At 37.8% G+C, this 24858-nt stretch overlaps 1 protein-coding gene and 1 long non-coding RNA gene across 3 annotated transcripts in view; one reads left to right on the plus strand and one right to left on the minus strand.

Annotated features, from left to right (window-relative positions):
- Nucleotides 1-24858, minus strand: part of HNF4A (hepatocyte nuclear factor 4 alpha) — a 51455-nt gene that overhangs the window by 26022 nt on the left and 575 nt on the right. Inside the window, exon 1 of one of the 2 annotated variants that reach the window (XM_072414525.1) lies at nucleotides 13529-15624. The exons of the other annotated variant lie outside the window; for it this stretch is intronic. Within the exon in view, the coding sequence (XP_072270626.1) occupies nucleotides 13529-13556 (28 nt within the window). The 5' untranslated portion in view covers nucleotides 13557-15624. Of the gene's footprint in view, nucleotides 1-13528; nucleotides 15625-24858 lie in introns of those variants that run through there. 2 annotated transcript variants of the gene reach the window in all.
- LOC140333104 (uncharacterized) lies at nucleotides 5492-23428 on the plus strand. The gene is made up of 2 exons (XR_011921284.1): nucleotides 5492-5630; nucleotides 21841-23428. It is a non-coding gene; the product is annotated as an uncharacterized lncRNA (long non-coding RNA).

Raw genomic sequence — 24858 nt, forward strand, 5'->3', positions numbered from 1 at the left:
TCTCCCATTCCTAATCTCCTCCTCTCCCACGTTGTATACTAGCCCAGCCCCCTCTGGCAACACTACCCTTTTTCTTAACCCCTTAAAAGCTCTGGGCTAGGCCCCAGCACCCGGTCATGTAGGCACTGCGCCTAATTCTTACGGCTACGTGCCTCTCTCTATTGTTTGATTGTTTGTTTCTTTGTATTTTTCCTTTTCCTACTGTTTGTAATAATGCAAAAATTTCATAAAAGTTATCTTTAAACTGCAGTTGAAAACACAGTCTGGCCAAGGCCCTACCTCCAAATAAGCAAAACGTCCGTCCCGATGTACATATATACAGGTGTACAGAAACAAGCAGAAGTTGTGATTTCCTTGAAGAAACAGGTCTATCATGATACCTCTCATGGAAAATTGTTCATTTTTAATAGGTTCTAGATGTCATCCATGTCTACAAATGACATTCTCCCAGCATGCTTTGCTGGGTAGTCGTTAGCTAGGTAGTTGTACATATGCACAAGCTTTGTAAGAAATCAATAATTCTTAAACAACCCCCCATTTTAACTGATCTGGCAAAAGCTGGAATTGTTTTGTACGAGATAAACTCAAGCAGGAAATAGCAATGCGATCCCTTGAAGGACTCCTAGCTTGATAAAAAACACTATTTATAATTTAATTGCTGTAATAAAAAAATTCTTATTGAGCAGATAGAAAGCAGAGGAGGTGAAAAAAATAAGTATCTCTTGCCAGATAGCATCACAAAGTGTTCACGAATATCTCACCAGGGTGAAGCTATTACTAAGTCAACATTTGCAAGGTCACTGAACGGAGGTGTGTGGCTTCTCCAGCAAATCCCTCCTCTTCCCTCTTTTTGCTCAGTTTACAGAAAATTGGGCATTAATGTGTGTTTAAAGTAGGTGTAAACCCTAACTCAATAAGGTTTGCTGAAGCAATGTTTATCCAAAACAATGGATTTTTTTTTATATACCTTTATATACATACCTTTATTTTTCCTGTATGTCAGTGCTGCTGATGTTATATTGTTGCAGTCACTTTGTGTCCACATCCACTTTGTGTTTTCCTGATGGTGACAACAGGGGATTGTGTCTGTAATGTGTGTTGAAAGGGCCATCTGTGGTATCTACCGGAATCCTGCTGGGCAGGGTGACAACACAAGAGCACAACTGGTGGACAAGGGCAAACCGTTGTCACCAGTATCTAAATAAAGTTCTTTATGATAGGACTATCAGGTAATTTGTCAAAAAATTGAAATTACATAAATTTTGGAGTCAATGCAAGCGAACAGCACCACAACAGATAAAGCAAGCCCCGATGAAGGAGAACTTTCCACCCCCCCAAATATGTATTTTTGTGAACCTCAGTGGACTATTTCAGTGATTACAATTCTTTGGACTCCAGTCTTGGCATGTGAAAATTTTCATCTAATCCTTCAAAGTTCCCTGAGCTTTGGGAGGCTGCCTCTGAATCCTCAAGATCCCTTCAGTAATAAAGTCAGGGAGCCATCTTAAAGTGATATTTTTCTAACTGGTAGAGCTTGATGGAATAAACCAATTTCTAAATAATATGCCTTGAATATTTAAAGAGGAAGTAAAGTCAAACTTCACCCAAAACAAAAACAAATACCCTCACCTTCAATCCCGCAGAGCACTCGATCGGTCCAGAGGTCTCTTCCATTGAGTCCCGCGTCGTCCCAGCATCCATCCTCGGGCCAGCATGCCGGGCGCCGCCATCTTTTCCTCTTCTTCTGGGTTTTTCTTACTACATCACCCAACCCAGGCGCGTGATCGGGTGACGTAGATGGGAAAAAACTTGCCCATCTCACTGCACATGCGGGAGATCCGCAATTTTTCCCTTTTGTGCACAGCGCAGAAGGATCACCAAGAGCCTCTTGGGATGTGTGATGTAGGTATCCCGGGAGGCTTTGCGCTCCCATTCATTAGAGATTTAGGGGGCAGTACTGCGTCCTTTTTTTTAAATAAGAAGATGTTGCATTAAAAAAACAAACAAACATAAATTTTACCTAACATAAAAGGTTTTCTATTCTTTTATGTAAAGTGAAAATTCTGAGTTTAGGTACGCTTTAATGGATGAGATATTCCGTGCTCTGCTTTGTCCATCTAGAGATTCAGGCAACCCTGTCCAACTTTGTGTGTTGGAGCTCCTTTGTGTTAAGCTAAAAAAAATACAAATGGTGGAAGCCCCATTATAGGTGCAGTAGGGGTGTAGATATCTCCCCAATAGTCTTCAAGACATGCCCACATGTGATGCTGAACCTCCACAAATAAAGGAAATGAAACCCGCTGAATGAAGGAGGCACGCCAGGGACTGTTTGGTCGGGGAAGGCTGTATAATGCGGGGTGTCCATCAGCTAGGAAATAAGATGAGCGCGATCTAACTGGAACCATTGTCTAATGTAGATTGTAAAAAGCTCACAGTGTGCAGTGAATTCAAAGTAAGACATAAGGTATGGCTCATCTAGCAAAACTGTAAATAATGGTTTTAGCTCGACTGACACTTTAAAACAAGGTCAGAATATAGCCCTGAGACTTCTGCTGTATTGCCATCATTGTAACACATAATTGGTTGGTTATTTCTAGCTGCACATGGATTGATAAGAGGTATGAAAATTCGCTATCTTGGATTGTCCCTGTGACTGTTATCTGCTCATTTCCAGCTAATATTTAATCTGGTAAGTGCTGATTATTACTGATTATCAGATCTGTCATGGTTGCCATGTATATTAGTATAAACATAAAAAACAAAGATTTTCAAGAAAGGTTTACATTAGCGTTCATATATTTCACATAATATAAAACATAAGGACACGCACAACTCCCAATCATCTTCACTGAAGGGTGCTAATAACACTACAACGTTAAAGACAATTTAGACAACTCTGCACTTTGAGATTTGTAGGAACATTTTATAGAAGGCCTATTATGTCCTAGGTCTTGTCTTATGCACAAATTCCAGAAGCCCTAAAGACGTATTTGCACTGAGCCCTGACCTCAATGCTGTTGAATGTCTTTAGGATGTATTCCAACACACATTATGAGCTAGGACTTCCCATCTTATACCTGTATCTGATCTCTCTCATTCTTATGGCTCAATAAATGCAAAATTTTATGGGAATATTTCAAAATCTTGGAGAAAACCCCCCAAGAAAACTTGAGTTGTGTAAAGCCATAGGGGATGCAGAGGGGCCCCATTATGTTAATACCCATGTCTTTTGAAAGGTATATCTATCTAGGCATATATATGCGATGGTCAGGGGTTCACAATATTTTAGCCATAAAGCTAGTAGTAGTAAATTAAAATCAATGGGACCTGTTCTTGCAACTATTAAGACATTTTGCAGCATTCCAAGCTACTTTATTAGTTATTCTACTACTAGCTTTATAATGAATTAATAAAATATTGTATCTGTTGTTCTGTAGCTAGTACCTTACATTACAGTAGCTTGCAATTAAAGATTAAAAGGCTGGTCCTGAGGAATAATCATTGTACAAAGAAGTTTTAACAAATTGCCTATTAGTCTATCATGGGAGAAAACAAAAGTAATTGGTAGGAAATTTCATACAGTTCATTTTGGAGTATGAAGATTTGAAAAGGCCTAAGGACATATCACCAATTCCCAATCTCATTTTAAATCAAAGGAACATTTTCTCTTATTAATATGTACTTACTGTACAGTTTAATCAATCACTGATTTGTGATATCAAAGGGACACATTGATTTACCCTATGTTCAGACATTCAGAATGATCCCAACATAACAAAACAACTAATCATTACTTTCTTATTCTATATATTATTTTTGTCACTGCCCTACCCTACAACATCTATTAGATCAATACGATAGAGTGAATCCTTAAAGTTCACAGCATTTGTAGGAAAAGATTGACATATGGGTAATTCAGGTTCAAGGAAACAATATATACCATCAACCTAATCCCTACATTTTCAAACTCTGCACAGAATCCCAGAACCATTCCAAAAATGAGAGCAAGTTTAATATTTATCCTGGCTGTTTTCTGAAACTAATGCAAACATTGCATCCTGACACACAGCAGTGTGATAAACAGGAGCCCTGAAAGAAAAGCGACAATACGCTTTGTGAAAATGAATATTCCTCAGTATAAATGTTCTGATCCACTTTGGTTCACATAACCTGTACGCTATGGCATTAATCATGTGATCGCTGCCAAGATTAAGAATTGGTGGATTGTCGTTACCCACATTTATGTAGGGGGTCCCCTCTGTCTAAATAATAGCAGCTAAGATGGTGCTGCTGATTTATAACCCACAAAAAAATAGCCTGGGAAATTGTTTATGGTTTGTATTTAGCATTTATTTATTTGTGCAGAAATGTCAGACATAAAAAATCAAAGAAGACCAGATTTTAGATATATTCCAAAGCCAATCTTTGTTTTCCTCACTTAAGGCAAAGCAACATGTTAGTTTTCATGCCCCCATTCCCAGCACATACTTACAATCCCTAACTCACCAAGTGTTTCTTTTAGGGCTAAAAGCTAATCCAGTACTTGCAGGTATGGAAGGACATGGGACTCTATGTAATGGCATTGGTATAATTAGGTTATCACACAAGGACTCTATAGCCTTGTGTAGACTAAAACTTAATAGAGTATGATCAATATTTGCACGGTCCGAAGTGGAGATTGGGGGGATGGACCCACGTGGGATAGGAAAGCAAAGGAACCTGGATGGGGTAGCTAGATTTTTTATTACAGGTTCCCTTAAACCCCATTCAACTTTTTCTTTAATTAGCAAACTGCTACATGTTTAATTATTTTTCTCTTGGTGACTTTTTCAACTGAAGTTTATCACACTTTTTGGGCAGGAAGGTGCTACAAGCTTACTAAAAATGGGAAGATGGGGGTGCTTCTTTACACTATTACCTGAATGTCAGGATATCCAGTTCTGCTAAACTGCCACAAATACTGCCAATTCTTGGACCTAAAGAATTCAGCACTAAGACAATTATGGCCACCTTGCTCTGAAGGAAAGGTAGATACTGTGTACTTTGCAGAAATGTCACCATTTGGAAATCAAGGAGAAGCTAGAGAGTTATTCAACCCCCAACATAAATTAAAACAACTATGTATTTGTGTTCACAGTAGTTTTATAACATTGGCTGAATACATCATTATACATTATAACCAAACAGGGCCTCCTGTATTGCCGGGCCCTGTATTCGGTGTGGAGTTTGCTGTGGCTTTAGTCATAGTCATCTGTGCTTCAAATAGCAATCCTTTAATCAGCTTTCCTATCGAGGTATCTGATAAAGATCAACAGTACTGAAATGGAAAAAAAAACTGATTTGAACAGTTCAGCTTTTTCTTAAAGCTGGATAACTTTCCCTATTGTCCTAATGACGAATTCCAGTTTGTGGACAAAGTCCTGCACGCTCGAGAATATGGATCTCCGACCACTGACCAAACTCCAAGTAACAAGCTATTTATCCTTTTTTGAAGTTTGTACCTTTCTTAGTTTGGTAACTGCATGTGTCAGGAATACATCTATTTCTAACCAGGGCTGTTTTATCAGGAATACCTTTATTTTTTAGGACCATGAAGTGGAATAACTGAATGGAAACAGTAAGACAAGCAGGTAAGTTGCATCCTAAAACACAGGCTTACCTGTTGACCTGTTTCGAGGGGGGATATTGCTATATTCATTAGGCTTAAGCTAAACCTAATATATTTGTGCTGTGCTGATAAAACAATGTCAATAATTTTAGCTATACAGAGGCTTGAAATTTTAATTTGGCTTTGAAATATTGGTACCGTTTGGCTTGTGTAAATGGGAAAATAGTAATCTATGTATCTATTCTACAGCTTTGTTTGAATATTAGTAACAACTCCGATATAAACTGATGAACTTTAAAAGTTAAAGTGTATATCCGCTCATAACTTTTTTTGTCATCTCTGGAATCAGTTAGTCGGGGATTTACTTCTATCCAGGTGTCTGTTAGAAACATTTTCCTTCTTTTTCTTTCTCAAGGTAAAGGGAAAGTTTCATTGAATAGAATATAAAGGGAAAATGTGCAACTAAAACAAACAGCAATACACATCAGACATGGTTCTATTCTCAATATATAATTCTATCTAAAGTGAATTATAATTTCTGTTGGGGTAGTGGTTGAAGAGGTCCTCTAACTTCCTGTCTGGTAAAACAATTGTCCACAGAGCCTCCCTGGAGTCTTCTTATCCTCCCATACTCTCTACAGAAAAAGTTTGGAGCTGACGTGTTTAAAATCTGGCAAAGCAACATATATATATATTTATATATATACATCTATATATATACATCTATATATATATATGTAANNNATATATATATATATATATATATATATATATATATATATATATATATATATATATATATATATATATATATATATATATATATATGTTGCTTATGTGATTTGCACTCATAGATATAGGCGTTGACCATTCAGAATCTGTAGGAATTCATATTTCAATCGGAACGCTCTGCAGATGAGGGACCTGGTCTGAACAATAAAAGACAATGGGCCTGCTATGTTCAGACATGTCCTGGTATGAGCAAAGCAAAACCACTCAGCATTAGTCAGCAGCTTCCTTCATAAAGAAACGTTTAGCTATGTCTTGAAATTAATAATAAGGAATAAATGGCAAGCTATGGATGTTCTTTACTGTTGTTCTGCTATCTGTTATCACAGCGTAGTGCTAGCATAGTGCACAGAAGTCCACACCTTTCCTATGGACCTCTCTTCACCCGTATATAAAGTCCTCCCTTTTATTCTAGTGAGACACAGAAAACCAGGTGAAGCTTTCTAGCACATGTCCTTTTCAAGGATAATAATCAGTAATTATCGTAAACCAGTTTACAAAAATGATGTGGTTTAGGTAAAGTGACTGTTTAATCTAGACATGGACAGCTTGTGACATGAAAGTTGTAAAGAAACTTCCAGCACTGATCTTTCAGTCAACCACGCTCACTCTAATCAGTGCATTTGTCATTATTTATTTAGTAATGCTATTTTGATGGGATGTGGTGCAGGCGTATAGCATGAGCTCCATTCTTATCAGGGAATACAGGTTAGAGGGCATTTTGTGCAATGTCTTGTTAAATCTGATATGCTTCAAACCTTATTTCACCCTGTTTGGGAGCCAAATTCGATCTGACTCATCAAAAAAAAAACTTTACAAAAACAGTTGGGATTTATTGATATTGATTGCAGAACTCCCTAAAACTTTTATAATTGGGAGAAAGGGAAAGAAAAGGTGCCACGTACTATCACTTCCCCTATTGCTTTGGTTTCCAGTTCAGGTGACATATAGTACAGAGTTATAGAAGGGCTGTACTATTTCCAAAGGAACTTGTCACTAATGGCAAATTCAACATAAAGTCACTGTTGTCACCATTGTGAAACTTGCTCTGTGAAATGCCATGTAGAAGAAGATCATTGGGGCTAAGAAGCAGTTGTCTATAATATACAGTGCCAACAAACCAAAATGTCAGCCACTTCAAGTTTACATCAACTTTAGGTGACCAGGGTGCTGTGTTTGCCCCCTGAACAAGGAACTTGTCAACTTTTTCTTTGAAAGGAGTAATATACATTGCTGTATGAGCCACCCTTTGGATTCCAATGGGACTCTGGCTGTCCCAAAGCTTTGTCTGCAATTTGTATGTCTAGTATGACCTTCTCCCTGATTCAGCCCTTGTTGGGTTAAGTCATCCTTACTATCATTCTGTCATTTTCTGAGAATTTGATATCCATAGAATTGCTGATAAAATAGTTACTTATTGTTCAGTACACTCACTTTGTTTTTCACTGAACCTTGTGTAATAAAGATTAAACTCATCCTATCCTTCTTAATAGAGAGCCAGTTGCCAGCCACATCTGAAGGTCTGCTTGATCTGATGGAGTCCAGTTGTCCATAGATGGAAAAGGAGGGTTGGTGCAGGTTTATCCCAAAGTTTATGCTGGTGATGTTTTTTTTGGGAGGGGGTAACACTAGTGAACAGACAGGGCTAGTATCAAGTCAGAACTATGGATTTATGGATTTTTCTTTTATAACCACCATTCTTTTCATCGACTTTAGGATTGTCTGAATAAACATAGTTTAAAGAGAATCTATAACCCAAGTAATGCGAACCTGTCCTTTACTCATGTAGGTCAAAGTAATAGGTTCACTCGCTAGTTCCACTATCTGGTCATATGTGTCATCCATTGGCTCCTCTTCTATTTGTCTGTGGATATGAAATGACATATGCGGAGCCTCCAGGTATAAAGAATCATGGGACTCATTTACCCTTCCGCCATTGTTTTCTGGCTGGCTAGGCACCTAATGCTACCAAATAGGCGGAATGGTCCTCTGCTATGTGAAAGCTCCAACTAAAAACTCCAGGCAGACAAATAGAACTATGGGACGGATAGGCATGAACATCCATCACTGATACAGCACAGGTTCACTTTAATGCATCAGATGAGGACACCTATGAGATGCAGTTAAACGTTGACAGTGTTTCTCCCTGGTTGGTGAATACTGCACATTCTGCAGATTTGGGGTTAGAAAATTAACAGATCAGTTTACTGTAGGTCACTGCGTGGCCTCTTAGGTTGTTCAAAGAGATTTGTTTACCGCTATCTAAACTTCAGGTTTAGAAGTTTAGGTCAGGTCAGGTGGTCTGTTCAATCATTGCAAAGTCAACAATTCATTTTTTTAGAGCAACTAAAATGTAAAAGTGAGGCAAACAACAGTTTGATTACACTTGAGACTAGATGAAAAAAATGTTCTCCACCACCCTAATTATTACTAACCTGCCCAAATTACAGTGTGTCTATACTGCTATGTATTTAGATCAGCCTGTGGTTTACTAGGATCAACCCAGACAGGATGACCATATGACTCTGGGGCTGCCCCAACAGACATCAAACCCCACCAATTACTTCCTACCTAACGCTACCCAAATACCCCTTATATTCATCTAAACCCATGGTCATGTGACGTTTTAGTCTTCAGGCTTTTATGTTCTTGCTTGTACGTGGACCTTACTTAGTTGCCCACATCATTAACTGCATATTGTGAACAATTTTATATTGGCTGTCCAATATCCTCTGGACCCATAAGAGAATGATGTTTGCAAAATGGGGACTGTTGGGGTCCAGCTAGTGTGGGCAGATTACTGGTGCAGTCCTCTGAGTTCTTAAATAGCGCTGGTGAGGGACCTAAATGGCAGTCTCAGGTATATCTCTGGTGCATAAGGTAAGAGGGGGTGAGGAGAGAGATTAAGCAAGTTCCCTTTTAGCAAAAGCATTATCTAAAACATTTTCACATTCATTTATTTTATTATTTCTCATTGGGGAAAAGTGTTCCATGTGGAAATTTACCAGGGAAATTTGTCCTAATTTTCTGAGCCAGAGACACAAGAATCAAAGAAAATGTCTACACACGACAACTGCTATCTTCCTCCCTCTCTTTATATATATATATGTATATATATATATATATATTTATTTATTTAAAGATAGGAGAGGATGAAGAGAAAAGTGGCTCTTTAAGGCAGTATGATAAACTTGAATAAAATATTTTTTTTATATTCAATAGGATAAAATAAATGTCTTAACATACATACATATAAGGTTTTAGTACTCTGACATTATGAATCTAGATACAATACATCAGGTTGGTTACAATGTACAGCAAACTCCAGTAAAGTGAGGGTCAATATAGGTGATTTTCCTGTTAATGGACGCGTTTCGCCCTTGTGGGCTTTCTCAGGGGAGTTGAGACCTTGGTATATTGACCAGGAAGCAATGAAAGTTAAAAGGATAGAAGAACAGTAATTGAGCTTGTACCCGAATGCCAGAATTGTACAAAAAAAAAGGGGGGGGGGGGGGGGGCAGTGGTCTGAATAAACTTGTTCAAGCTTTATTTTCCATGAAGGCAGTCCTGGTAAAAACACTGGTGGAACTTGTTAGATTGACTGCTTGGTGAGGATCAGTTATTGGGTAATATGTTAAAAACCCAAGATAACCCCAATGAGTTAACCCCAATGGAAAAGAGTGTCATGTCAGCAGGCAACCAGTTTGTGACAATTAGGCTATCTTTAGACATTTAGCCTCGGCAACACTACCTAAGTAGTCATGAATCCTATCCCTTAGAAACTGATCACATACCAAACTATATATTTATTTATTTATAGTTCACATCTATAGTGTGCAATGGGGATCGTATTGACAAGTGTAACACAGGTGGCAAAAAGTTCATTTTGATCTGATCTCCCCATTCGGGTTATAAAAGTTCATTTTTTTGGTTTCAGCAATTTGCCTTATTTATCCCAGGTTTATAAAACAAATTGATTGGGCAATATTGACTGAGCTGAGACAACCTGTACCATACGCCAGTGGTTGCTGCTCTATAAGGCTTTCTGTTTTGCAATGCTAGTAGCTTCAAATCTTAGCCAGGACACTACCTGCATGGGGTTTGTATGTCTACCCGTATGTGTGGCTTTCCTGGCTGCTCCACATGGAATGAATGGGGGTGGCAGTAAGCAGTACTACTGTGGGGAGCCACGCGGGATCGATTAATTCTAAGGCAGTAAGTGGCATGGCTACGTACTCTGGAAAGTGCTGCCTAATTTGCAGGCTTTAATAATAATTTTTTATCTGTGGCATGAGAGTAAATAAGGCCAAATTTAAAGAACTCGAATCTGCTATCAGATTCCATTGATGTGTGTTTTATGCCATCCATTTCTCTGACAGTAGCTGGGAGTTGTAGAACATCAGGAGTAAGAGATCTGAGCTCCTTCTTGACACTTGTAATTGACCACAGGGTTTCTAAGTTGTTCCAGTGCTACCTATGGAGGAGGGGATCTCTCCTTCCTTTATTAATATTATTATTATTACCACACAGTATTTATATAGCGCCATCATATTACGCAGCGCTGTACAAAGTCCATAGTCATGTCACTAACTGTCCCTTTAAGGAGCTCACAATCTAATGTCCCTACCATAGGTCATATGTCATTAATGTAGTCTAAGGACAATTTTTAGGGAGAAGCCAATTAACCTAACTGTATGTTTTTTTGGGATGTGGGAGGAAACTAGAGTACCCAGAGGAAACCCATGCAGACATGGGGAGAACCTGCAAACTCCATGCAGATAATGTCCTGGGTGGGAATCAAACCTGGGACCTAGTGCTGCAAAGGGCAGAGTGCTATACCCTGAGCCACCGTGCTGCCTTTATAGAGATTTCCTTGTACTTCCTGTCCCATCTTGAGGACAGGACATAAAGTCCCCCCAAAAGGATTCAGAAAGCAAAAAAATAATAAACGAGTTTTAAACTTTTTCAACAATTTCAGTATTTTCTCTAAATGTAATCAATTTGTCCTCCAATGAATTCAACAGAACACAAAAACAGTTATTACCTCATAATTAGAGAATTCTAAAAATACTACTCGGCCAAGATGAAACAATGATTTAATGCAAGTAACGGAGTCATTATTATTACATTACAGATAAATGTAGATAATGAGGTTATATAGGCGTGAGAATCACTGCACTGATGTCATTTCATCCCTGTGACCAGTAATAGTAACAGGTACGCAGTTTAAGTTACAGGGGATTTATGATGAAGTAGGGAATGATTAGATCCCTCGTCAGGCATGATTGTGTCCAAGTGAGAAGAAAATTTTTTTTTGCTTCTTGTAATAGAAACACAGCAGGAAGTTACCACTCCTGTGATCAACAACTGTCACCCCTCTGTTGTGTGTTACCAAAAACTTTTGGGGGACTATTTATAAAGCAGCAAATCTGGAATTTACTGAAACATTCCCTGGTGGAGAATCATTTACTGCCGTAAAAGATTCTCCACCGGGAAAGGTTTCAGTGCTTTATTTATAGACTCCTTGATGTTTCAAATATAAGCATGATGATGATGAGAAATTCATTTGTAAGGTTTATGAGTAATTACACACAGCATTATATAAAAGTAATACATGAACGTTTTTATTAATTATTACTTCCAAGACATACATTCATATTTTATTGTGTAATGGAAAATTACAATTGTAAGTTGTAAAAAATAAGCTTCATTATACTTAGGTGTGCTGGTAATATTCATAAACTGAAATCCTCACCCTATAAATGTTTTACTCTCTACAAATATTTCCCTTCCCAAAGCAGAAATGCCCTTTGTAGACCTCTTGAAAAGTACCATTTACCTAAACTCTGATTGCCGTCATAAAAGAAGAGCTATATTTGGCGCTGGATAACGGTAAATAAGTCACTTATGTCGTCCACAATAGATCATTACGAGTAAAACAAAGCACTGAACTGACACTTCTCTGGGCAGATAGATGGAAGAAACATTTGATGTCTCATGTAGACCATGTCTAGAAAGAAACAAACTTGGTCTATTTACAGGTGAATGAGCTACTGAGCTACTAGAACCTCAGGGGTGGAACCAAGAGACATCAGTTTATGGTGCCAGTGTCAACCAATCAAATAACTCATTTTCCTATATTTCCCAAATGGGTGGAAAATCCTATGCTATTATCAAGATCACTTTACAGAGAAATTCCTATAGTTTATTACATTTTCCTTTATATATGCATGAGGGTTTATTAATAAGAAACCTTACCACAGTGTATCCTTTTTTGTATCATTTATAGAATAATTTATATGTACAAGCAGGAGAGAACTGAAAACCTTGTCCACATACAACCAACGTTTATAGACAGATTCGGATGAGAGTGGTTGCTTTATACTACTGCATTATATACTATATGATAGACAGAGCAACATGACTGGTCAAAGAATGACGAATTGTAAGACTGATCTTCATTACAGGAAGTGGTGTACCAGTCCATGGAGATTTACGTTATATCACCTTTTTGTCAAATTGAGCAATATATTTGATGCAGTTGGCAAAGGAAGATGGGGGGAACCCAATTTTTGTTTAATTTATCAAGTGCCCAGAACTGGGTGATAAGTCTACAAGTTGCGTCTGGTTGAAAACTTTTCCCTGTCCATGATGATAGGCATCAACCACTAGATGTATAATAAGGATCAACATTTCAAAAGACGATCAGGGATAATCAATTGTTTTATTTGCCATATTCGCCACTTGATATGGAACTGATTTCAGCAGATATCTGATTGACAATCAGAATGCATCCATTTCTGGCTTTATATTTAACCTTGCTATACATTGCTGCTTCGGCCCATTCTAAATCAATAATAAGAATGGCATTTCCCAACCAATCTTCATATGCCATGTAGCTTTGCTGCACATTTACCATGATACAAATGAGGCTTTTAGACTAAAGGCCTTATTACCATAAGCTGCCATTGACCCCCTGCACCCAGCACTAAAAAATGGCAGAAATGAACCTTGCTTATTTATAAACATTCCTTTATGTGTAGCTTCTTCATTATCCCTGACAATAATCCTGAAATGTATGGTTACAGCACAAAAGTCGGTAAAAAGATAATAGGAAATAGTTGTGTGTACCTGGTGATAACATAGACGAAATCATCATATTGATCCTCGTGCATCGCTCTTACAAGGTCTGCGCCAGAGACAAGGGTACTTTCCACCCAGCCAACCCTTTTCCCAGCAGGAACAATGAACTGTGTTTCCTTAGTGCAGAAAATTCTGCTTTACAAGAATAATCTCTTAATTCGGCTCATAGCTAGCTTTGCTGGAGGTGTTAAAGGGGCAGTATGGTAAAATGAGAGGTTAACTATTGTGCTGCCTAGGCACAATGAGGCTTCAGCTTTTCCTACAAGTGGCATGATTCATTGCAGAACTGTTATTAGGTATTAATACAAATGTCTGCCTACCTGAAATTTTAAAAAAGCTATTTCATATAATTCAGGAGATTGTAGTGTAGATTAGTGTAGATGCTAACAGTCTCAGAGCAATTTTGAGACTTGAAGATTGAGCAAAGTGCTGTGTACCACAAGCTCAACTATGCACCCAATTGCTCCATTCAATCAAATTAGATTGGATGGTGATCAGTTTATTAATAATATTCATATTGTGTATGCACTTGCACAGTGCGGCTTCTGAAAGTGACATGTTGCTTCTGGCCATGTGGTTGCTTGGTATCCTGGAAGAAGTATTGCACTGTCACTGCAAATGCAAGGGTAATGTGTGCAAAAACATCGACCTGTGGTGAGGTTTGTTATTTCTGTGCGCCTAGGTGTGGCTAACCGTGTGGTTTTTGCACTGCAATTGTAACCAGATCGTGCCTAAGGAGTATACTTAAAGTGTATGGAAATGTACAAAATGTAAAAATTGAATTTTCACCTGGTGGCCTGCCAATAAAAAACTTTTAGGGGGTGCTATGGTGACCTCACTCATTCCCTTTACCTGTATGGTATCTACCTTACATACACATATAGGTTTACCTATAACCTAACCCTTAACCTATACTCTAGTATAGATACTTGTATCTGAATAGTGAAGCATCAGTCCAACGACACTGATCATAGCCAAGTTGTTGCTGATTCCTAACATTCATATGTTAAGACAAAATAACTTCAAAAATAGTGGCCCCAGAAACTTACCACATGGCCTTGCTTGCTTAGTTAAATTATAAAAAGTGCCACTTCCCTATTCTTTAAAGTTTTGGGAGGCTGCCTATGTTGTTTGAGGACTTCACATGATGATATTTAGGTGAACTAATATTCTGAGCTTGTCTGCTGTTAAATCTTGGTTGTCAAATGTTCGTCTTCCTACAGGACAATCGCCATAGTTTGAAAAGTGGCCTATGCCCTTCCTATATCCTGCAGGATTTCCTGCCAAGGCAACAAATGAGATATTGGGGTAGGTAGCACAAAAAAGAGCCCAAACATTTTCTTTATAGAAAAGTTTCCTCACAGTATTTCCAGGTATGCTGGCAACTGCACCACATCACCAAATGTTTGCAGACATTCATTGTGTGTACAAAGCCAGCTCCATATAGAGATGGTTTAGCAAATTTGGTGTGGAGGAACTTGAGTTGCCAACATATAGCCCTCAAGCCTACTGAACACCTTTTGGATAAATTGGAATTCCAAATGTAAGCTAGGTCTGATCATCCAACATTAGTACCTGACCTCAGAATTTCTCTTCTAGCCAAATGGGAACAATTTTCCATTTATACAAATCTTATGGAAAGTCGTCCCACAGGTATGAATGCTTTTTAGGCAGAACGGAGGACTGATTTCGTATTTTTGTGAACGGCACTGATTTCCTCATTACAATGGCACCTATCAAGGGGTTTTTATATTAGGCAGCAAGTGAACAGTCAGTCTTGTGGGGTGTTTCTGGGATGCAGTGGTCAGTTTTGACCAAAGAGATCCAAAGACAAACAATTGGTACACCAAAGGCAGGGCCATCGGAACCCAAGACACAATGGTGCAGGTATGGGTCGGTGAACCTAGCCATCAAATTGTTGAAAAAATGCTGTAAATGACAAAGAGTGTCAGAACAAATTGTGCATTGCAACTTGCTGTAAATGGGTCTGAGTAGCTGTAGACCAGTCAAGGGAGCCCAAGCTGACCTCTGTCCACCGCTGAAAGAACCTAAAACGGGCAAGTGAGCGTCAAACCTGGACCATGGAGCAATGTTGTTTACCTGAAGTCAGCAGAATGCACTATAGGAAAGCAGACCAGTGGAGACCTTGTAACTGCTGCTAATGTCTGGGTACCATACACCAAAGGCCAGCTTATGGTGTCCATTTCCCATCAGGTCACAACTGTTTTAGTGGCACGATATTAGGCAGCTGCTTTCATTGATTTACATTGCACAACCCAGAAACTTTTTAAAGCTGGGTGGTAATAAATTGTAGCTAGGTGGAAGCCCTTGTATTGCAACTCATCTCTTCTGTAACTACCCAAAAACACAGGTTGAAAAAACGAGTTTAATAATAATAATAATAATAATAACAAGTTGAAAGCTGCCGGGTGGTGCGCCGGGCTAAAAGGAGCTGTGGAGATCACTGCACTGTTTGTGAAGATAGTCAGGTCCTTTGCTTTGCCCAAACCAAAAGGCTGAATATTTTATCACACAAAATTCCTTGGCTCCCTCATTCCTGGGTTATGGAAAAGGACCATGAGAGAAGCAATGATTTGAAGTTACAGGTTATTGATCCCACGCATGATTTCTTTGAAGAGCCATTGAGCAGACACAATTTTATAACCACGGTGTCTTAGACAAACACAATTGCATTGCAAGTGGGATTTAAAAGCCATGATAGCTGAGAAATGCCTGGAAAAGTTATCGCTCAGCAAACCTTCTTTTAGATAGTTATATATTTTTTAAATAGTTCATTATTTATCAAGGATGCCATGAGATGAACTCAGAAGGCAGGGCAAGGGATTAGCCAGGTTAAAGAGTGACAGACTTCTATGTAATGCTTCAGTCGCATTTCTTGAAATTTGAGGTGATGGAAATCTGTGTACAAATACTTGTCTTGCCCACACATCCAGCACAGCAAATATTTTCATCGCACTTTACCTGCAATAAAATGTCTAGTTAAATATTTTGGACAAACACTTTTTAGAAAATGTGGGTTGTTGATTTTTCTGCCAAGAGGGCTTTTGATTTTTCAGGGAGGCCTTTACACTCCAAAAAAAGAGAAAAGTTTAGACTTGTTTTATTGATTCCCAAAGCCATTTATATTTCTCTTATATCTGGACCCTGATCAGATAATATTAAGGGAATGTATTACTCACAGACCCCATGCACCAGTGTTACTGGGTATCAAAGCTAAAAAATCTTATGCTATTGTATAATTGGGAGATTTCTCTTTACTTCTTGTTCAAGAGACACAACAGTAAATGAAAGAAAATCTCTCCAAAGTAAGCAAAATCCGCTCTTAGTGGTCACCAAAACAAGTCTACTCATTGTAAGCTTTCCAACCTATTCCAGTGACAGCAACAATGTTGAACCTTTTATCACTTTTTTATTGGTCACTCACTTCGACCACATTTTTATATTTGCAAACCATGTTGGGATTTCCAAAGAGAAAGTCCAGCACTAGCTGTACACTTGCTGACTGTATCCATGTAAATGAAAAGCCATATGGCATCTTATGATTGGATAAGACGTAATCTTTCTCTACTCTGTCCAATACTAAAAAAAAACTTGGCTATATATAGTTCTTTCCAACACACTACAATATACAAAACTTGCAATAAGCAAACCTTAGTGCTCCTCCTGCTGACTTAAAGTGGTAAATATGTTTACTTTACAGTCATTTATTTTGAATATATAGGAAGTGACAACATGAAAGTTGATCAGTAAAAAGAACACTTTATTATTTGTTAAGTTTATTAATGTTTCAAGTGAAAATAGGATGCCCCCAGCTTTGGCACACCAGACCTACTCTGGCATGGTCTCTGGCTACTAGTTAGAGTCACCTTTTTCAATCAAGGTTACCTGCAGAGGTTGCTGGGGATGCCTTGAGCTGTGGATGATGGACATTTCATTAGATGGCGGCTATATAGTTCTGGGGTCATCGCCTCCTGATAGAGTCAGCTGCATTACTCTAGGGATGTTATTTGCTTTCTATAAAGGTGATTTTCTAGCCACCACCATATGGGGGTATTTTGTCTACTAGGTACAAATTTAGGAGACTTTTTTTTATCATTGACTCCCCTCAAAAATTGGATTTAGTAGAGGTTCTCCATAACTTGAAAATTATTTCAAGGGTTCCACAGAGGTAAAAAAGTTGAGAAAAGCTGAGTTACCCAAACCTGTGTTATGAAATATGGTATATAAAATGAATGTTATATGAAAAGAATGGATGAGCAAGGCATAACAGAAGCAAAGTTACTATTATGCCAAGTCATTGAGTCCTGAAAGTTTTAATAAGGAAACTTTGATTCTGGTAGCGCCATTTTACATACAATAATGTTAAGTGTGGTTTGGAAAAACACAGATTTATGGCTGGAGATATAATATAAAAAGTGAAATTCTTGGGTATATTGTAGATACATTTAGGGACACTGGAGTGCAAACATTTTATATTTATTGGAATTATCTTCTGTTGTCTGACCACTTTGAATTGACATTGTTGTCACGTTTGCCTTCACTACACACATCAATACATGTGGTATATGTCTTTATTACATTAGTAATATGTTTACTTGTTTCAATTGGAATGCCTTGTGTGTGGAACAGGTTAATGTTCTCATTAGAAGGCTGTAAAGGTAGGTTAATTGCTTTTTATGGATTTACAATACCCTCCTTAAGAAAAAAAAAGCCTTGGTGAACATCGCCATCTCCAGTCCTTTTTTCATTTTGCAGCTTGTGGTTTGTATATTCTTTTACTACTTTACTATCAGCAACAATTCTTTCACTTTTGTTGATTTAGCAAGGTAGTAATTCTGTACATGGTTGTATTTTCTTCTAAATTACACATTACCTTTTCACCCCAGAAAGTAAACAAAGTGAAAGATTTGGGTGTCATTTACAAAATAGGTCACACTGGACATACTACAGGAGATGGTTAGAGACTTAGGTCCATACAACAGAAGGTAATCAGAGACAAGCTACAGGGGAAGGATGGTTAGACATTGGGGACATGATATAAGAGATACTTAGAGATTGGTAACATGCCAAAGGTTATTTGTTAGAGACTGAGAACATCCAGTAAGATATGGTCACAGACTGTAAACATGGAGATGGTTAGAGACTCTGGCTATCCTGTAAAAATGGTCCAGCTGGGTACAAACTACAGAGGAGAGAAAAGAGACAGAGGACTGAAAGATATGGTCAGAGACTGGGAACATATTGCAGAAGATTGTTAGAGCCTAGTGATATTCTAAAAGAAAAGGTCTAACTGGAGACATGAAGCAAGAAATTCTCAAGTACACTGCAAGATGTGCTCAGAGACTGGGGACATGCTCAAATAGATGACCAGAGACTGGAGACATGATACGGGAGATGGGAAGGGACTGGGAACAAGTTGCCAGAAATAGTCAGGGCTGGAAAATTGGTAATGGTCAAGAGATGTTCAGAGACTGCAGACAAGGTACAGGAGATTGTCAGAGACTAGTGTTGGTGTTCCAATTCGGGTTGGCCTTATATTTGACCCGAATATGGCTGTTGAAATCCGGATAGACCTGACCCGAAAAACACGGTATTTGACGGTAAAAATTCGGGGGAAAAAATGTGTTTAAAAAAAAATTATTTTAAAGTTTTTTTGAATGTTTGTGTTCTTTTAACTAACTTTTTTTTTAAGGGTTTTCCCACAATGACATTATGATTCCCCTGGCTGTGCAGCCGTGGGAATCCTCCTGTCATTGCGGGATCTCCGGGCACAAGTCCCCATTCACCATCTGTAGTGACCAGTGGTTTTGGATGGAGAAACTAGAGAACAAATAGTAACAGCGCTGTAGCAGCGATCGCTGTTGCTGCGCTGTGCTACTACTATGTGTTCATGGAAGTCAATTCTCGCACCATTGACTTCAATGGTGTTCGAATTCGGCATTTGATCACCCGGAGAATTTCTCACTATTCAATAGCTGTCGAATGGAATAGTGAAGTATTCGACCAACACTATCAGAGACTAGAGATATGTGTGGGAGATCAGCAGACATTGAAGATTCCTTGTAGAAGACTATTAGAAACAGTAGAACTGCTGCAGGAATCAGAAATTGAATACATAGTGAGTACATATTGCAGCTTGTAGTCTGAAAAATCTTTTACTGCTTTATTATCAGCTAACAATTTGTTCACCTTTGTTGATTTAGCAAGGCAGTAATTCTGTAAATTGCAGCTGTATTCTCTTCAGAATTAAACACTACCTTTTCACCCCAGAAAGTAAACAGTCTCATATAATTCTTAGGTTTGGATGTAACAAACAATGTAACAAACATACTGGGAACTGCTGTCTTCACTTTCTACTTCTGTGGCTGCAATAAATGCTGATGGGTGGTCAGAGACTGGGGACATGCTGCAATAAGTAGCAGAGACTGGGGCAATGCTGCAAGAGCTGGCCACTGACTGAGGACATGTGGCAAAAGGTGACAGAGACTGGGGACACTGGTAATATGCTTCATGAAGTGGTTAGAGACTAGAAATATGTTATATGAGTAGATCAAAGACTGTTGGCAATGCTATAAGAGATGGTCAGGGGCTACATGCTATAAGAGAAGGTCAGAAAATGGAGGCATTCTGCAAAACATGGTTAAGACTAAGTTCATAATACTCAAGATATAAGACTGGGAACATGCAAAAGGTGATGGTAAGAGCCTGGGATCATCCTGCAAAAGTTGGTTAGAGACTAGAGACATGACGCAGATTGTCATAGACTTGGATACAGGGCACAAAAAAGCAGTCAGATATCCTAAAGTACATGGTCAAGAAAGTACACATGCATATAACATAGACTTGGATAATACAGGAGACTGTCAAAAACTTCAGTGCGGCAGTGGATAGACCTAGCTGTATAACAGTGGATAGTCCTAGCTGTACAGCAGTGGATAGTCAGCAGTGGATAGTCCTAGCTGTGCAGCAGTGGATAGTCCTAGCTGTGCAGGTACTGTAGATTAGTTCTAGCAGTGAGGCATATTGGGGTATTCCAGCATTGCAGGTACCATTATACACTGTAGTAGCTCTGGTTGTGACCCCACCATAGACCCCATGCACTATGTATTCTGGGGCACGTACTGGTAATCCCTGTTTCTCTCCCCTCCTGAGAAATAGGGGTTGGAAAGGTCAGGAGCCCAAATGTTTGATTTCTAGTTATGCCTAAGAAATTAGCTGAATGGGGTTGCAGAGGAAGAAAAAACAAATGAATACTATAATTTTAAATAGAAAAAAAGGCAGTTGTTTAATTAATGCAATGTGTTAGCACACCCACTTAGACTTTATATCTACTTTAGTGCTGGTCACAGGAAATACAGAGAAAGATCAAATCCCTATTATCTGCTAGAGGTAAATAGACAATCCTAACGTCAAAATGGTCATTCTTTCATTGTAATTTACCTATCAAATTATCCAAAGATATTGAGGAAATGATATGAATAAACAGCACCTGACAAGTAGAATATTTTATTACAGAAGATAATAATAGAGCCGATAAGTGATAAATGGCTGTGTACACCTGTATGTTACACCTATTGGACACCATATGACAATATACACAACAATCTGGCTATTGTTCCCAGCAGAACAAAGGCGGATATACACAAATACCCCCAGACTCACCAAAGTTCTGCTATTATATACAGGAAATTATTTGTACTCTAGGCCAGGGACAATAATAAAATATTTGGGTTCAAAAAGCTTTGAAACAAATTACATTGGCCCCATAGAGCAAATAATATTGCATGTATATTGCATTGATTAAAAAAATGATCATGTTTTGTATCTTGGTGAATCTGACATTCAGCACACATAAAAGGCTTTATTCACTGCAATGAACCTGAAATGTTCTCCACCAGGGAATTGTCTCAAATTTACTTCTTTATACTATATTACAGATGTGCTGGGAACATACACAGAAATATAGTATTGACCGTTGTCAATAAAAGAATATGAAGATACAAATTTGCAAGCATAAGCTATAGATAATGGGTAGCTCTTGTTATTTACAACATTGAGCCTATATTGGGTGAATAACTTCAGGGCCCACACCAATATCTTAGGAATACAAGTATGGAAAAATATGCAATGAACATTGCTGAATACTTTGCAAGGCCTGCAGGCATTTGTTTTCTTTTCTGCAAAATTGGGGTTTCACAAGAAATGCCATGAATCACAATTTTCATTTGCAATAGAAGTGAATGTTGAGTATTACATTTTTCATTGTTTTTTTTATACAGGATTCTTCTCCTCTCAATCCCCATGATTAAGCATGCAGCTGTCTAGAAGAAACCCTGAAGAATGGATAAGTATAAAGGGGACATCACAACGATTGAGGCAATCATGGCACCACCACAATCTTATCACCCAAGGAGCCCACCCGTAACGCCATCATGGGAGGATTGAGAATCACACTACCCTGTAGTCCAGTACCTTAGATGGGGGGCATCACCAAACATTTTTGGGGTCCTATATTACTAAAATATCTTTATTTATTGTGCCTATTTTATTTTTAGTTCACCTAAAACAATTGAAAACGTGAGATCCTATCCAAGGGTTTACTGATGTCTACAAGAATACTAAAGCCTAATTTCACCCAAATATCTTTGGATATAGTAGCGAATAGGTCAAATTTGTGCCAGGGTTTTTTTCTATCAGTGACTCACTTGGTAAATATTTTTCCCTCACTGCCAGTTACTGTGACACCTGTATATGAAGCGCTGGAGTGGTTGTCAATGGGACAGAAAGGAATGGGCAGTAAAATTAAAGTGGAACTAAACATAGAAGATAAAAAATTGCCATCTGTCAGGTTGCCTATTGCAGAAGAGACAAACAATATCTCTTTTGGAATAAAATAACCTTATCTGCCTACTTGCAATTTTTTTAAAGTAAACTGATCACTCCTCACTTCTTTGCTGAAGCCAACATCTTCACCTGGATCTTCGGCCATGTTGAGTGCCAATGCCAGAATGATGCAACTTTTTCTCATGGAAATGGGACTTCATTCCTGACAACCAGCTATGCTGGGATCATACACCGAGCCCTTACATTATAAAGAAGATTGCCAACAACATGCTTGTTTTATTGGACATAGCCTGTGCCTTCTGCAATAAAAAAAAACCTGCTTGACTGCAACTTCTTATTTTTTAGGTAACGTTGCCCTTTAACTCTTCCTCATTGTACTAGGAATATTTTTTTGCATATGTCCCCATTGGAGGAATTTCTCCGGGTATAGGTGCCAACACTTGACAATACCTGGCCCGTCAAAATCTCAATACAATGCTTTGGTTAAAATTAGGCTTTAAAAAACTGAACTCTTCCGGTTTACAAGCAGGGTGGGAACAAGTGGGGGTTCTAAATTATATAAATAGTTAAGTATATATATATAGATATATATATATATATAGATATATATATATATATATATATAAATTAAATATTATGTTCCAGAGATTTCTGTAAAGTGCCGCCAAGTAGGGTATTACAAATAATAAATGCATGACAAATACATTGTAGCAAATCTGGAATCAGAAGGTACAGGCAAGTAGACTGAGGAAGTCTTGGCAATGATGTATAATATTATTTACCATTACTGTTAACAATGAATAAGATTTAGAAGACCTGGGGAGAGGGTAGAAATGATCACAGTGTCAAGGATGAAAAACATGCCAAACACTTATTTCTGTAATTTGTAAAAATTCCTCAAATTACCTGTCACATTAAATTTGGGGTTCCCTAAGGTCCAAAAAGGGTTATCCCAGGGTAAAACAGAACTGATTCTAGGGGGAAATTATTCCAGACATAAGTGCTCCTTGTTTAGAGACCAATCCAATATAAAATGTGTTAGTAAATATTATATATAGAGTTATTGTGAGGCTTTGTGGTGAGGCAAACATTCTCCATCAGATAAAGGAAATACCAGGGAGGATGTATGAGCTTCATGGTGTGAATTTTTAACTGGAAGGCATGTAAGGACAATCAAGAAATAAAAGCAAGATATAAAAGATTTGAAATTATAATGTGGGATTGCAATGGATTGTAATAAATAAATAACAGGCATGTATATATATATATATATATATATATATATATATATATATATGATCCACAAATACTGTAATTCTGATTTCTTCACTTTATATATGTTAACCAAAATAAAAAATGCTTTGGAAAAAATACAATTAAATGTTTTTTTTCAGTTTCAACTAAAGTAACAACCTAAAATAAACTAACATCAGCCTCCTGCTGGGGAAGGAGAAGAAGCACTAGGAGCCAATCAGGTTATGCTACATGCACATGTGCTGACACAGAACTTGTAGACAAGATGAGAGAGAAGAGCTGATGAATAATTGGGGTTCTGCTTCCCTTGGTAATGACACCAATTTATTATTTGCAAGAATTCCTTGTACTCTTTAGCAATTAAAAAAATAAATAAATGTCACTTAGATATAGCCATCTTTAGAGAAAATAGGAACAGTCAGACTTTAAGAATTCCTTGTTAGGAATCATCAAGCAATTTTGATGGCCTAAGGAAGATGGTTTTTCACCAGCAACCATACATGGCTTGGACACCACCCACATTTTTTAGCTGTATTTGCTGCCAGGCCACCGGGCTTTGTCCAGCCCCATTAATAAAAAAAAAGCCGATGACATAACGACATAATTAAATATTTATGAATCCCGCCAACGTGCCATTGATCATCCTGGTGTAATCTCGTCCACCAAGTTGATTTAAGAAGAAGCCAATAAGTCATTATGTTTCCTCTCGTTACATTTTCTATAACGTTCTGTTTGCTAAGCTAAGAATTTTGTTTGATTTGGGTCTGCTTTTAAAATAAGGAGTGTACTTCCTCTGTGCATTACCACTTCCCTATTGTCATATGATAAGACCGTGTGAAAAAAAACATACGAAAATGTAAAAAGAAACCAGCACCTCAATTCATCCCCTATATTGCCGAATACAACACAAAAACAACACAATTAACGCCTAATACAAAACAGCAAAATATAATTTCTACTATTGAATAGATGAAAACAAATAATAAATCCTAAAAATGAAATACAATCTTGAGGAGAACCAAACTCAAAATTAAGACTAAACAAAAGCACAAACTTTAGTTCAAAGTCTGTCTAAAAATGTTTGAGCAAAATAATATAAATTATATAGGAATAAAGTAAAATATTATACAAAATGTTGTAAAATATTCTGCATAACAATATAAAACAATAAACAGAATAATATAAAATAATATACAAAA

Source organism: Pyxicephalus adspersus, chromosome 6 (genome assembly GCF_032062135.1).
Source record: "Pyxicephalus adspersus chromosome 6, UCB_Pads_2.0, whole genome shotgun sequence".
In the NCBI taxonomy this organism is placed as follows: domain Eukaryota; kingdom Metazoa; phylum Chordata; class Amphibia; order Anura; family Pyxicephalidae; genus Pyxicephalus; species Pyxicephalus adspersus.